The 13,803-nt window shown below is 45.0% G+C and overlaps 1 protein-coding gene across 1 annotated transcript in view; it reads right to left on the minus strand.

Annotated features, from left to right (window-relative positions):
• CSMD2 (CUB and Sushi multiple domains 2) overlaps nt 1–13,803 on the minus strand; it is a 972,861-nt gene that overhangs the window by 613 nt on the left and 958,445 nt on the right. The window contains 5 exon segments of the mRNA XM_006886423.1: nt 189–327; nt 1,892–1,979; nt 5,192–5,304; nt 9,695–9,856; nt 11,505–11,567. Of these exon segments, the coding sequence (XP_006886485.1) occupies nt 189–327; nt 1,892–1,979; nt 5,192–5,304; nt 9,695–9,856; nt 11,505–11,567 (565 nt within the window).

A 13,803-nucleotide genomic window follows, 5' to 3' on the forward strand; every position in this document is an offset into this window, starting at 1 on the left:
TCCTTTCCTAGGCCTGTGAGCCCGGTCCCTTCCTTCCCTGGGCCTGTGAACCTGGCCCCTTCCTTCCCTGGGCCTGTGAGCCTGGCCCCTTCCTTCCCTGGGCCTGTGAACCCAGCCCCTTCCTTCCCTGTGCCTGTGAACCTGGCCCCTTCTTTCCCTGGGCCTGTGAGCCCAGCCCTTCCTCATACCTGTGCTTGTAGAGATAGAGCACAAAGCCGGCGATGATGAGGGCGATGAAAGGCACCAGGATTGCGGCGGCCACTGAGCTGCTGTTGGAAGCAAAGTGGCGGCCAATGGACTCGGGGTCTGACTCCAGCAGCTTGAGGTCTGCAAAGTCCCAAATAACAAGCTCAAGTCAAAGAGACAGTCTGAGACTAGAGCCCCTGTCAACCTCTCTATGACCCACCACACCATACTGAGAAGGGCGGCTGTGTCCTGGGATGTAACCTGCTGCACACAGCTCGGAGGGCCCGGGGTCCAGAGCCCACCATCCTGCCCTGACCCCTCATGTCCTCCCCGGAGGAGCACACACATCTTCACATCCTGGGGGCTGCTCATTCCCTGGGAAGGAATCTGGAGGCAAACCTAAGCCTCGTCTCAGAATAGAAAGTAAAAGAGTGGAGTCTCGGCGAAGTTGTTAAACATTTTTTTTTGTCAGAGAAGCAATTTAGAAGAAACCTTATAAGGAAACCAAAATTTGAAAGAGATGAAAGTGAAATTGCTCTGGTTGAAGGGGAGTTTTGAAGTTTCTACATCTGAGTCTCCCCACCATTGATTGGTGGGTTCAGAGCAGCTAGACTTGGATTTTCACACTAAAGATCCTTAATGGAACAAGTACATAGCATGGTAACACGGTGGGCTGCTAATGGGATGGCCAACAGTTCGAATGCAAATAGTTGCTCCCTGGGAGAGAAACGGGCATTCAGAAACCTGGTGGATGTGGATGACTCTGTGTGTGTGTGTGTGTGTGTGTGATTTTTTTCTCTCCAAGTTAAGGAATCTCTGAGTGGAGTAAGGTTCCACTCAGATATATACAGGATCACCATGAGTCAGAGTTGCCTTGACAGCGACTGGTGGTGTCTCCGCTAAGTGCTTCACCCACTTGGGGAAACTGAGGCCCTGTGGTGGGGACAGACCTGCCTCAGGAGACAATGTGGCTGAGTGGAGTCAGAACAAGCCCCCTGCTTTCTGAGCTCTCTCTGGTTTTGGGGCTCTAGGAGGCGGGGGAATTGTCTTCAGATATTTGAAGGTGACGGTCAATGAGATTGACTCATGCGGTGGCTCACACATTACAGCCATTGAGTGGATGGTGCAGGATTGGGCAGGGTTTTCACTGTGTCGTACGCAGGATTGCTAGGAGTCAGAATTGAGTTGGTGACACCTGATGACAACTGTATGGAAGACAGTGTGGCCTTATTCCATGCAGCTCAGAGGGCAGAGCTAAGGACAGAGGCAGGGGAGGGGCGTGTGGCCTGGGACCAGCAAGGAGGCAGATTTTTGGGTGATGCGAGGAAAAGTGTCCTGGAGGCTATCACTGCAAGAGAATGCAATGGATGGCCATGGCTGGCCGATGGGTTTCCGGGCACTGGAGGTGTCAGTGTCACAGGGGGATGCTACAAATAAAGGCTTCAAACTTTAGTACTTAAGAGCGTCTCAGTCAGTTCTTAAGCTGGGGGCTCTCAGTTTGAAAGGTGAGCCATGAAATTATTCAGCACAGGTTGCGGGTAAGTGAATGCATATTGCTTTTGGATAATGACTCCTGAAGTTTTATTAGACTATCAGGATGTTAAGAACCCTTGATGTAGTGAGTTGAACCTCACCATTTTTGTCCCTCTCTCCAACCTCCCTGTCCCCAGCTTCCCTCCACACCCAAAGAATAAATGCTAGTTACCAAGTCTTTGAAAGCCGAACTGCCCAAAGCCTTGACCCTTGACAGAGCCTTGATAGATGAAGGTGCCTTCGGAAGACTCTGAGGAGACCTGTGACGGCAGGACCAGAGAGCGTAAGAGAGATGGCAGGCTAGAGGAAGCCAGAACTCGTGCGGGCTGGGCCTGGGCACATGCACAGAGGTGCTCTGCTGGGTGTGCTGGTGTCACCGCTCTTCCACATCCAGGCAGGAGAACATGGGTGTGCTGAGGGTGAGGCAGAGGCACCAACTCTGTGCTAGATAGTGAGAAATTGCCTTTTCCTATTGGTTTCATAACCTCTGAAAGCCCACTGGAGGATCAGCTGGTTCTGACTGCTGGCACTTAACAGCTGGTCGGCTACTGATGCTGTTGGCCTTGAGGTAGAGGTGATGCTGGATTCTCAACTGTGAACTGGGAAACTGAATAATACCTACGCCATTGAGGGAGTGCTGGTGGTGCGGCAGTTAAAGCATTAGGCTGATGACTGGCACCCATCAGCTGCTCCACAGGAGAAACACATGGCGGTAGAGGTAGAGGTAGAGGCTGGCCTACTTTGTCCTCCTGGGTTCCTATGTCAGAACTGACTAAAAAACAATGGGTTTGGGGTTTTCATCCTATAAGGTTGTTTGGGATTAAGTGACAAAGCACTTATAACACTTTAGAGGCCCTAGATATATGCCAGCTATTATTACTGTGGTGAAAAACAGAATTTTGTAGCATCAAAGAATAAACAGAACCATGATTACAACATACCTATTGGGTTTAATGAACTTTGGAGGGTTCATTAGTTTCAATAGCTAATAATGATTCTGAGAATGGACTAGTTAGGGGTGGAAGTCCTGCCTGCTCTCTGCTGCCAGCGTGCCTCCCTGATGCTCTTGTGACTGACGGGCATGCAGCCTGTGGACCCAGCTGTGGGGGCACCGGAGGACATTTGCTCTGTGAGTGGACCTCCCAGCTCCATCCTCACAGCAGAACCCTCTGTGTACGGGGCTCCAGGCTGCCCCCCCCCCAGTATCCCCACAGCACATCCTAGGTGACTTCACAGCATGTTCTGGGTGCCTCATAGCAGTGGTTGTGAGGGTGGCTTATTGTCTTAGGCATTTTCTCCAGTTGCCCCTGCTCCGCCAGTCCTGTCTTACCCCCCTGTTCTGTACCCCTAGTTCCCTCTTTTAACTTTGATTCTCATCTTCTTCCATCCAGAAACAGACATGGGAAAGTCTGTTGTTTTTGTAGATCTTTTGGACTATGACTGCAGCCAGTGCTTGGATGCCCAAGGAAATCCACTGGACACCCTTGGGCGAACCAAGATGGGACCCAAACAATCCTGGAGAAGTCATGTGATTCTCCTTATCAAGCAGTCACCAAAGCCACTGACCTCCTACCAGTCCCCCTGCCAGTTACTCTAGGTCATGAGGAAGCATCCTAATTCTTGTATTCCTGGCCCACCATGACCTTCCCTTCATCTCCACTCCTACTTCTTCCAGCTCCAACAATCGAGTCAGGAGTGTCAATACAGCATTAAGTGAAATCCGGCTGTCCCAGCAGGCATTATGCTTAACGCTGCTGACCGTGGACAGAAAGGCACGGACAGAAGAGCATCAGGGGGAGCTGGTTTCCAGCTCAGGAATGGTCTAGACTGTAGGAGGTCTTTCCCACAAGATGTGCAACAGAAGCCAGTTCCTTTTCTCAAAAAATCCTGGTTTCCAGCTCAGGAATGGTCTAGACTGTAGGAGGTCTTTCCCACAAGATGTGCAACAGAAGTCAGTTCCTTTTCTCAAAAAATCCTGGTCTCCATTATTGTAAAATGAGAAGGATAACTAGTAAAACATGTATGGGGTCCCCAGGAGGTAAGGGGTAGGAGCAGAGGGGTGCGGATGGGGAGGGTGAAATCACAGGGTTGCACAATTTGGTGCATGGAGGAAGGGTGTAAAGGAAATGGGAAGGATCCAGCAGGGAATTGAAAAGACAGGGTAATGGCAGGCATAGTCAATGGTGATAATTTTATAAAACAATGCACGAGAATGATTATACGAAGCACAATGCGAATGAAGAATAGTGTGAGACACAATGCTTACGGACTTTGTAAGCGAGCCAATTAAAAGAAAAAATCCTGTCTCGGATGCGTCCCGCTGCTGGCTGGAATGTCCCTGGCCACATCCTGGCGCTGTCCTCTCCTTGGGGGGCCTGGGGCCCTGGGCAGAGCCTACCACTGACTCCTGTCTGGCCTGCCCACCACACGTCCTCCCCCTGTGCTAACAGCAGCTCCAGGCCATATGGGCAAGGAGGACAAGCCTGTGACCTATGGAGAAGCGTAACCATTGTACCCCACAAAGGCTAGCTGCACACAGGTAACCTTCCCGGAGAGAACCACACCGCAGAGCGGATGGTGCAGGCTGGCTCCCTTCCACAGTTCCTCAGTGGACCTTCCCAGGTTGCCGCGCTGACCAGCGATCCTAAAGCACGGGGCTAACCAGGTGGTGATCTGGGCCCGGGTGCTGAGACTCCAGCCTGCCCGCAAGGGTTGCTTCCTTGTAGGCTGCAGTGAAACTCTCCTGTCCACTTTGACAAGGGTCCTGCCCGTGTGCACCTCCAAACCCTCGAAGGACAGAAATATGTGGGAAAGGAATAAAATAGAACTTGGGGAAATACATCCTGGTGGCCTAGTGGTAAGAAGCAGTGCTGCAACACCAAAGGCACATGGTTTGAATCCACTAGCCACCAGCTGCTCTGCAGGAGAAAGATGGTCAATCCCTTCCTGTGTGATTAACAGCCTCTGAAAGAAACATTGTTTTCTAAAGCTGCTACCAAATAAATAAATAAATCACTCTGTTGTCTAAACAAGAACAAGAAGAACACAAAATAAAAAAATAATCCTGGTTTCTCAAACTATGATAAATCACCCACAATCAAGGAAAACATTTGAGACTCACCAATTTCTCCCAGCTCCCATCCACCTTTTAACCTTCAACTTGCTTGAATTTACTCTTACACCCATGGCCTCCCATTCCTTGCTTTCTGCTACATCTTCAGAACTGAATTCATGCCTCAGATGTAGCAAGCCTCTGGACCCGGACCCTCCTGGACCTCTGACCTTTCCCTGTGGCTACTCCATTACGATGAGAGTTCTCTTGCTCCCAGGCTGCCCCACAGAAAACCTCCTAACTTTTCCCCTGATCCTGGGAGTTTCCATGCTCTCCCCCCTTCCTTTCCCCACTGGTGATCTCAGAACCAGGATGAGGCATGTTGAGGTCAAGGGCAGAGAGAGATTTAATTGGACTTACATGCCCATCCAAAGCCCAGTGATCATCTTTGAACTTGTTCACAAAGATCTCCACCGGCCCTGTGATCTGGTAGACCTGGAGCAGGAGATGGAAATCTTCTTTCCTGAAAATTCCTGTGAAAAGAAAGTTCAGGTGTAACTTGAAAAATCTGCAAACACATCTGTGGATGGGTGTCTTGAGCGGAAGTTCACACGGAGTTTATTTGTGACCAGACATTGTCTGTATTCCTATAAGAGCATGAATAGAGATTCCCGTGTGTTTATACAGACTGAAAGTGAGGATGTGTAAGAATGCGCATGTGTGTGAATAAACAGCTGGATGACATATATTGTAATTTTGATAATGTTTACACCTACACATGTGAGAAAAAAAAGAACACAGTTTTGTGAGCCTTTAATGTGTGCCTAATGCTTTGATCTCTGGTGGCCTAGTGGTAAGAAGCTGTGCTGCAATCCCAAAGGCACATGGTTTGAATCCACCATGGGAGAAGGTTAGGCAATCTCCTCCCATGTGATCAACTGCCTCTGAAAACCTGCTGGAGGGTCAGCTATGGGTCAGCTCTGATTCAACAGCACACAACAACAATGCTTAGAAAAGACTGTTTTGGTGGCCTAGTGGTAAGGCATTTGCACTGCTTGGGAGAAAGATGGGCAGTGTTCTCCTGTGTGATTTACCGCTTCTGAAACCCACTGGAGGATCCACTATGAGTCGGTTCTAGCATAAGTAGAACATCAGTGAAAGAGAGGAAGATCCTTCACAAGATGAGCTGCTGCAGTGACGACAAGCCTGGGTTTGCGCACAGTGCAGGTCCTGAGGATGGTGCATTACAGGGAAGGCTTGGAGCGAACTTGATGATACCCAGCAACAAATGTGTCCGTTTAAGGACGGGTGTGCTTACAATACACTGGGTGCAGGAGTATGTGAGGCACATGGGAGTGTGTGCATGTGTTTACGACTATTATGTGTTAAAATAAATGAGATGACTGTTCAGCTGCACTTGTTTGTGTGTATAGCTATGAATGGATATAATTGTACGTGGGATTCTGCATCAATGTGCTCATTTGTTTATTCTTTTATATAACCATCTACTCAATGAATGTGTGCTTTCTAAGATGTTTTAGCTTTTCCTTGATCATAGAAATTAGAAAATTGAGGAAATTTGCAAAATACATCAATGCATAAAGAAGAAAAAAAAAACCACAACAAAAAACCCAAACCACTGCCAACTTCCCCACCCCCTGACCATTGCTATTTTGGTGTCAATAGTTCTAGTTTCCTTTCTTGTGATGTAATGCCTTTCTTTAAATGCGGCAATCATATTTTAAGTTCATTATTTAAGTGTGTCCCTCCCAAATGTGCACACTAACTTATCCAGCAGATCTGTTGTGCTCTTAGGTGCTGCTGAGAGAGCTTTGACTCACAGCAGCCCCATAAACAACAGAACCAAACACGGCTCAAGCCTGTGCCACCCTCCCAGTATGCTGTGGCCCCACCCAGTGCTGCAACCACCCATAAGCAAGGAATGTGCTCCCTTGTCTATTTTCAGACAATTTTAGTTCCAGTTTTCACAGACTATAAATAGCCCCATAAAGGGGACTTCCTTTATTCATAAACATTTGATTCCTTCCATATTTATTTCTTAAAGAGGCTGGTGGTGTCGTATGTTATACTCTGCACTACTAAGTGAAAGGTCACCAGTTCAAATCTACTAGTTACTCCAAGGTCAAGAGATGAAGCTGCCTCCTCCTAGGAAGCCTGACAGAGGGTCACTAAGAATCAGACTTGATGGCATTGGCTTGGTTTTTTATTTTCTTTTTTGGCTCTTTCTTAGGATAGAAAATCTTACAGGTATAATTAATGGGTTGGAGCATTTTCAAGGATCTTGTTACAAATTGCCAGACTGTTTTCCTGGAGCTGTACTATTTTATATTCTACTAATATTGCAAGAGTGCCTTCACTAAAATTAGACCTGCACTAAGGTTTGCTACTTTATTTTTTAAAAAAATAATCTTAGCTAGCTGGGCAGGAGGATTTTTAAATAAGAAGGATCATTGTGAATACAGAGCAAATGGGATTTCCTGTGAAGCTCACATAATGCATTAAAAGTGCTTTAAAAGTATGTTCTATACAGTAATCGAAATTATCAGAGCATTATTTTCATTATCTTTTGTGTGTATTTAAAAAGAATATGGTGCATGAACAGTTTTTCTATGCAGTTTTTCCCAACAAAATTTATGAAATAGGCTTTAATTTGAGATTATGATCAATATTTTTAGAAACTATAGCAATGGCATTTCTTGGAATATCTCAATATTTCTGTTTTGTTCTCTGATTGAACAGTATAAAAATAAAAACTACCAAACATTTCAAACATTTCTTATCTGAAAATGGACAGAACAGTATATTGCTAGAGAACTACCAGAAACTCAAGGTGGATTTAGAAGAGGCTGTGGCACCAGGGGTACCACTGCTGATATCTGATGGATCGTAGTTGAAAGCAGAGAATACCAGAAAGGTATTTATGTGTGTTTTATTGACTGTACAAAGACATTCAACTATGTGGCTCTTGACAAATGATGGCTAAAACTGAGAAGAGAAAGAATTCCAGAACACTAAATTGTGTTCATTAGAAACCTATACTTAGACCGAGAAGCTTTTGTGCGAACAGAGCAAGGGAACACTGCGTGGTTTAAAATCAAGAAAAGTGTGCATCAGGGCTGGATCTTTTCTCCATACCTATTCAATCTCTACGCTGAGCATATCATTTGAGAAGTTAGACTACATGAAGAAGAATATGGCATTAGGATCAGAGGAAGACTCATCAACAATCTGTGTTTTGCAGATGAAAACTTTGCTTACTGAAAGTGAACAGAACTTGAAATGCTTATGTAGGATATAAAATATATTCTTCAATACGGATTACTTCTCAACATTATGAAAACAAAAATCCTCATCACTGGACCAACAGGAAACATCACGATAGAGAAAAGATTGAGGTTGTCAATCATTTAATTTTGCTTGGATCCACAATCAATACCTTAGTACCAACAATCAAGAAATCAGATGTGTTGGACTGGGAAAACCAGCTGTCAAGGACATCTCCAAGGTGCTAGGGAGCCAGGACATCACTTTAGAGACTAAGATGCATCCTATTTAAGCCGTGGACTTTTCAGTTACTTGGTATGCATCTGAAAGTTGGACAATGAATAAAGGTGACAGAAGAATCAATGCCTCTGATTTGCAGTGTTTGAGAAGAGTGTTCAATATTTCATGGACTGACAAAAGAACAAACAAGTAGGCCTTGGAGAAAGTGCAACCAGGGTGCTCCCTAGAGGCAAGGATGCTGCTGCTTAATCTCTTATAACTTTGGGAAGGTTTCCAATGTGGGGCTAATCTTTGGAAAAAGATATGCTGAGAAATGTGGCAGCAAAGAGAAGATCTTCAACCAGATGGATGGACACAGTGACTAACGATGGGCTGGAGCGTATCAGAGATGATGAGGACGGCACAGGATAGACAGGGGTCAGATCTGGTGTCCACAGGGTCGCTACCAGTCATGGTTGACTTAACGACACCTAACAGCAACAACAACAATCAAACACATACTGGATATCCCATCTTTATCTCAATTGCATTGTCTCAAATCAATAGTTTTAAAAACATGGGAAAAATCCCTCAGCTAATCAGATAAGTAGAAAAATGATGCTATGCTTACTTTTATTGCTTTTAATTACTAGTAGGGAAAAATATTGTTTATTGATTGAATTTTGGCTTCTAGGCATTCTCTGCCTCTATCTTTGATGTGGTTTAGGAACTTTCGCTCTCAATGAGTTGGCCTCTGACTCCTGGTGACCCCATGCACAATGGGATTGGACCATCACAACTCATAGGGCTTTTACTGGTTGATTTTCAGAAGCAGGTCACCAGGTCTTTCTTTCTACTTAGTCTGGAAGCTCTGGTGCAACTTGCTCAGCATCCCAGCAGCATGTAAACCTTCACTGACAGAGAGGTGGTGGCTCTGCTGAGAGAGCACGAGCCAGGGATCAAACCTGGGAATCCCACCTGGAAGGTAAGAACCTTACCACTGAACCACCAGGGTTCTCCATTTTACTGGGATATTGGTCTTTATTTATGAGTTCTTTATTTTGATCTTGATCATTTTAACAATTCCCATTTAATCTGTGGTTGTTGTTGTTACGTGCCATCAAGTCACCTGTGACTCTGATATGTCTACTCCTGTTGTCGTAGTTACTGTATCAATCCATCTCATCTGCGGTCTTCCTCTCCTGCGCTGTCCCTCTACCCTTCTGAGCATGATGTCCTTCTAACCTGTGGAACTGTCATGCAAAAATAACACACAAACTTCTCCCTTTGTACTGCTCATCACGCCAAGCCTTGTATGACAGCACAAGGCAATGACATTAGACTCATCCTGGTAAAGAAAATGTGCCCACTCCAACCTTATCACCCCTCATGCTTCCACCAACACGGCCTGCTCCTCACCTGCCAAGTGCAGCTCCACACCGCTGTGGTCAATCATGGTGGCATTGACCTTGCTGTTGACAACTTGAAAGCCAGTCACTCTGAGCATGGCTGGCTGCTTCTTCCCCTGGTATTCATAGGCCCCTTTCCATAGAGAATTCTTGGCAAAAACATCCCCGGGAACTAGAGGAATTCAGAAACAAATGTGAGAGGGATTTTGTGCTGGTAGAAGGGAGGCCACCTGCTTCCCTCTCCCAGCCTACTGACTGGGATTGCTTCTCTACCCCGGTGTCTAATGAGGGGAAAGTGGTGGTGTTCTCTGGCCACCCTGGAGAGAAAGAGAGTGGATAAGAGCCAAGGAGGGAACGAGTAAGAAAGGAAAAGAGAGAAGGGAAAAGAGGAAGGGGGGAAAAGAGGAAAAGGAGTTAAAATATGGAGAATGGGAAGGGGAGAGACTAACACATCAGTATAGTGTGTGGAGAGGAGCACAGGCTCATGGAGTCAGGAGAGCTAGATTCTAATCTTTTCTCTGCCTCTTAGCACTTATTTGACTGTGTGCAAGAGCCTCGGCTTCCTCACCTGTATAGGTCGCACCTGGAGCTCTGTAAAAGTGGGCAGACCTACCCCATCAGGGCTTTTGCAGGGGTTCAAAGATCGGATGTTGCAAATCACATGTCACTTGGTACCAGGTATATTGAACTACTGCATGTGTGACAGCTATTAAAATTGTTACTTATCCTTAGAGTAATTTCCTAAGGCAAGTATTGTGATTTCTGTTTTACTGAAAGAGAAACTGGTGCTCAAGATGAGAAGTTCATAGCAAGGGAGTGTCCAAAATGGGACCTGAATGGTTTATGACGTCAAATTGAGGCTTCTTTCCTGCATAATGAATTTAGGGACAAATAAAAGTACAAGACTCAAAAAGAGGACTTGATAATCTATGATGGTTTTGCATTGGTCAGACCACACCTGCAGTTTTAAATTCAATTTTGAAAACCACACTTTGATGAATATCACACACACACACCCCCAAATCAGTTTTTATGGTATCAATTCTGACTCAAAAAGGCCCTTGTATGTCAGAGCACAAATGTGCTCCATGAGGCTTTCAAGGGTGAGTTTTTGGAAGGAGGTGACCAGTCCTTTCTTGTGCGGCATCTGCCAAAATAAACTCACTGCTGTTGAGTCAGAGCAGACCCTCTGGGTCATGACACTCTGAGTCATCACAGCTGACCCTCTGTTAGATCTCCAAGGCTGTGGAATATCACAGGAGGAAAACCGTCCATCTTTCACGCATGGAGCAACTGGCACAGCCTTTGAGTTAACAGAACAACTCTAAGGACCACACCACCAGAACTCCCTTGAACACCTGCTGGTGGACTCAACCTTCCAAACTTTTGGTAGCAGCTGAATGTTAAATACTTGCTCTACCCAGGGACTCCAGATACATGCCTGAAAGAGGTAAGCATTTCCAGGAAGCTCTCTGGGCAGGACCTGAGTTTATGGGTCAGCCTCAACACTGGGTATTCCAGGCAGGGCCTACCTCTCTGTAACTTTACAGCAACACATTGGCTGGTTCTGTGCCGTTGTGTAATCAATGACTCTAGACCTGAAGCTATGGATATTTCTAGAAGGTCTTTGTTGTTTCTTCTGGATGAGTTTTCTGCTTCTGTCAGGCTAGGGTTAGGAGGTGGGTGAGTAAATCTGTATAGGTCTAGAGGTAGTTTTCATGCCCTTCTACTGGGCACTTGGCAAACCATGGACATGATACTGGGTACCTGGGGAAAGAAGCCATCTGAATTTCTTGGCCAAAGACCAGAGCTATACATACCTGATGCTTGGGTAAGCGGCGGCTCCCGGATGGTATTGATGGGCCTTCCACTTGGCCGGACCTCTGCTGGGGAAAGAGAACAGAAGACAGGCTCAGCTCCTGGTCCAGATTCTGTGAAATAATATTAGTCACTTCTCTGACATAATGCCAGTGGGTTCCTTGAGACCTTGCTTTTGATTAATCCTGGTTGACTAGATTTATTAACTCTGTCAGTGCCAAGGTTCCCAAAGACAGCCTGGTGATGGTCATGGACCCTTTTAATAATAATAATAATAATAATAATAATACCAATAGTACCATTCAAAGAATTATAAAATAAATCAATGATATCAACTATGTTGTTGTGCCATCAAGTTGGAACCAACTCCGAGCTGACCCTTCAGTGGGTTTTCAGGGGCTGTAAATCACACAGGAAGACACTGTTCATTTTTCTCCTGTAGAACAGTTGGTGGATTTGAACCACCTGCCTTTGGACTGGCAGTGGAACTCTTTACTAATAGTAACTACTATGTGGAGCTCTGATAGCATAGTGGTAGGGAGTTGAGCTGTCAACCCAAAGTCAGGCAGTTCAAATCTACCAGCTGCTCCTTGGGAATAAGATGAGTTCTATTCTCCTGTGCAATTGATGGACTCTGAAAACCAGCTGGAGGGTTAGCTATGAGTTGACTCTGATCCCATGGCATCTAACAACAGTGACTAGTATAATCTTGAAGTAGTCAGGAGCATAAAGATATTTCATGATATCTATAACAACTATAATGTGATATGAAAACCACAAGCATTTCTATTGGTGGCAATGTCACAGGCATTGTTAACATTCCATGGGTTGTTGTCTTCATTCTAAATGAAAAAAAAAAATTTCAGTGAAAGATTCTTTTGGATGCCTTTATTAAGAACCATATGCTAAAAAGAAAATCCTGTTCTTAGATACAACATCATGCTGAAAGAATCATGAGCTATGACTTGGTGGGACTTATTCCAGGAATGCAAGGAGAGTTCACCATTAGAAAAAAAAAAATCAGTGTAACACACCACATTAAGAGAAAAAAGGAAAAGAACCACATGGCCGTCTACTGATACAGAAAAGAGAATGTGATACAATGCAACACTTTCTTGATAAAATCGTCAACAAGATAGGAATAGAAGGGGAGTTTTTTAGTATGATTAAAGGCACTTATGAAAAACCAACTGCTAACATTATATTTAATGGAAAAAGATTGAGAACTTTTTTCATTAATTCAGTAATAAGATAGGGATGCCTGCTTTCAATATTCTATGCAATATTGTATTGGAAGTCCAACCCAGAGCATTAAGACAAGAAATAAAATATATCCAAATTACAAAAGAAAAAATAAAGTGGGGATTGTTGTTGTTAGGTACCAAGTCACTTGCAACTCACAGAGACCCAATGTGAAACAGCCCCGAAATCTGCTCTATCCTGTGCCAAGTTTACTATCTCTGACACACCTACCCTCACTACCCCAGTCACTGAATCAGCATATCCAATTGGTGGTCTTCCTCTCTTTCTCTATCCCTTCACTCTTCCAAGCATGATGATGTCCCTCTCCAAGGACTGATCCCTCAAAGAATGTCAGACAGAGCTTCAGGATCCCTGCCTCCAAAGAACAGCCTGGTCTCACTCACCCTCTCTAGGATGAACTTGTTTGTTCTCCTAGAAGTACATGGTATATAACACTCTTCTCTAGCATCACAGCTCAAAGTCATCAATTCTCTTTCTATCATCCCTAGTCACTGTTTAGCTCTCTGACACATAGCAAGCAAGCAATTGTGAAGACTATGGCCTGGATGAGGTGTACCAAACAAATATATACATATAAACTCAAAACTCATTGCTGTTGAATCAGCACTGAATTATAGCTGATCTTCCATTGGGTTCTAAACCTGTATAACAGGTAAGGAATTGCTCATTTTATTCTTTTGGAGCTGCTGATGGATTTGAACTATTACCTTCAGGTTAGCAGTACAAGTCCCTGTGGACTGGTGGCCTAGTGGCAAGAAGGTGTGCTGCAGTCCCCGAGGGTGGTTGGAGGGCATTTATCAAAGTTCATAGTTTCCGGAGGCATGTTGTTCAGGAAGTGGATGCCACTCCTCCCTCCAAATACCTCATGAAGCTGTATATCAGTGTGCTGAATTTTACTACTACTACCTGATGGTATGCATAGGAATCAGATCGATTACATCTGTGGAAAAAACTGCTGGAGAAGCTCAACATCAGCTGTGAAAACTAGGCCAGGAGCTGATTGTGGAACAGACCACCAACTACTCATATGCAAGTTCA

This window comes from Elephantulus edwardii, unplaced genomic scaffold (genome assembly GCF_000299155.1).
Source record: "Elephantulus edwardii isolate Elephantulus edwardi_28Jun2011 unplaced genomic scaffold, EleEdw1.0 scaffold00049, whole genome shotgun sequence".
NCBI lineage: Eukaryota > Metazoa > Chordata > Mammalia > Macroscelidea > Macroscelididae > Elephantulus > Elephantulus edwardii.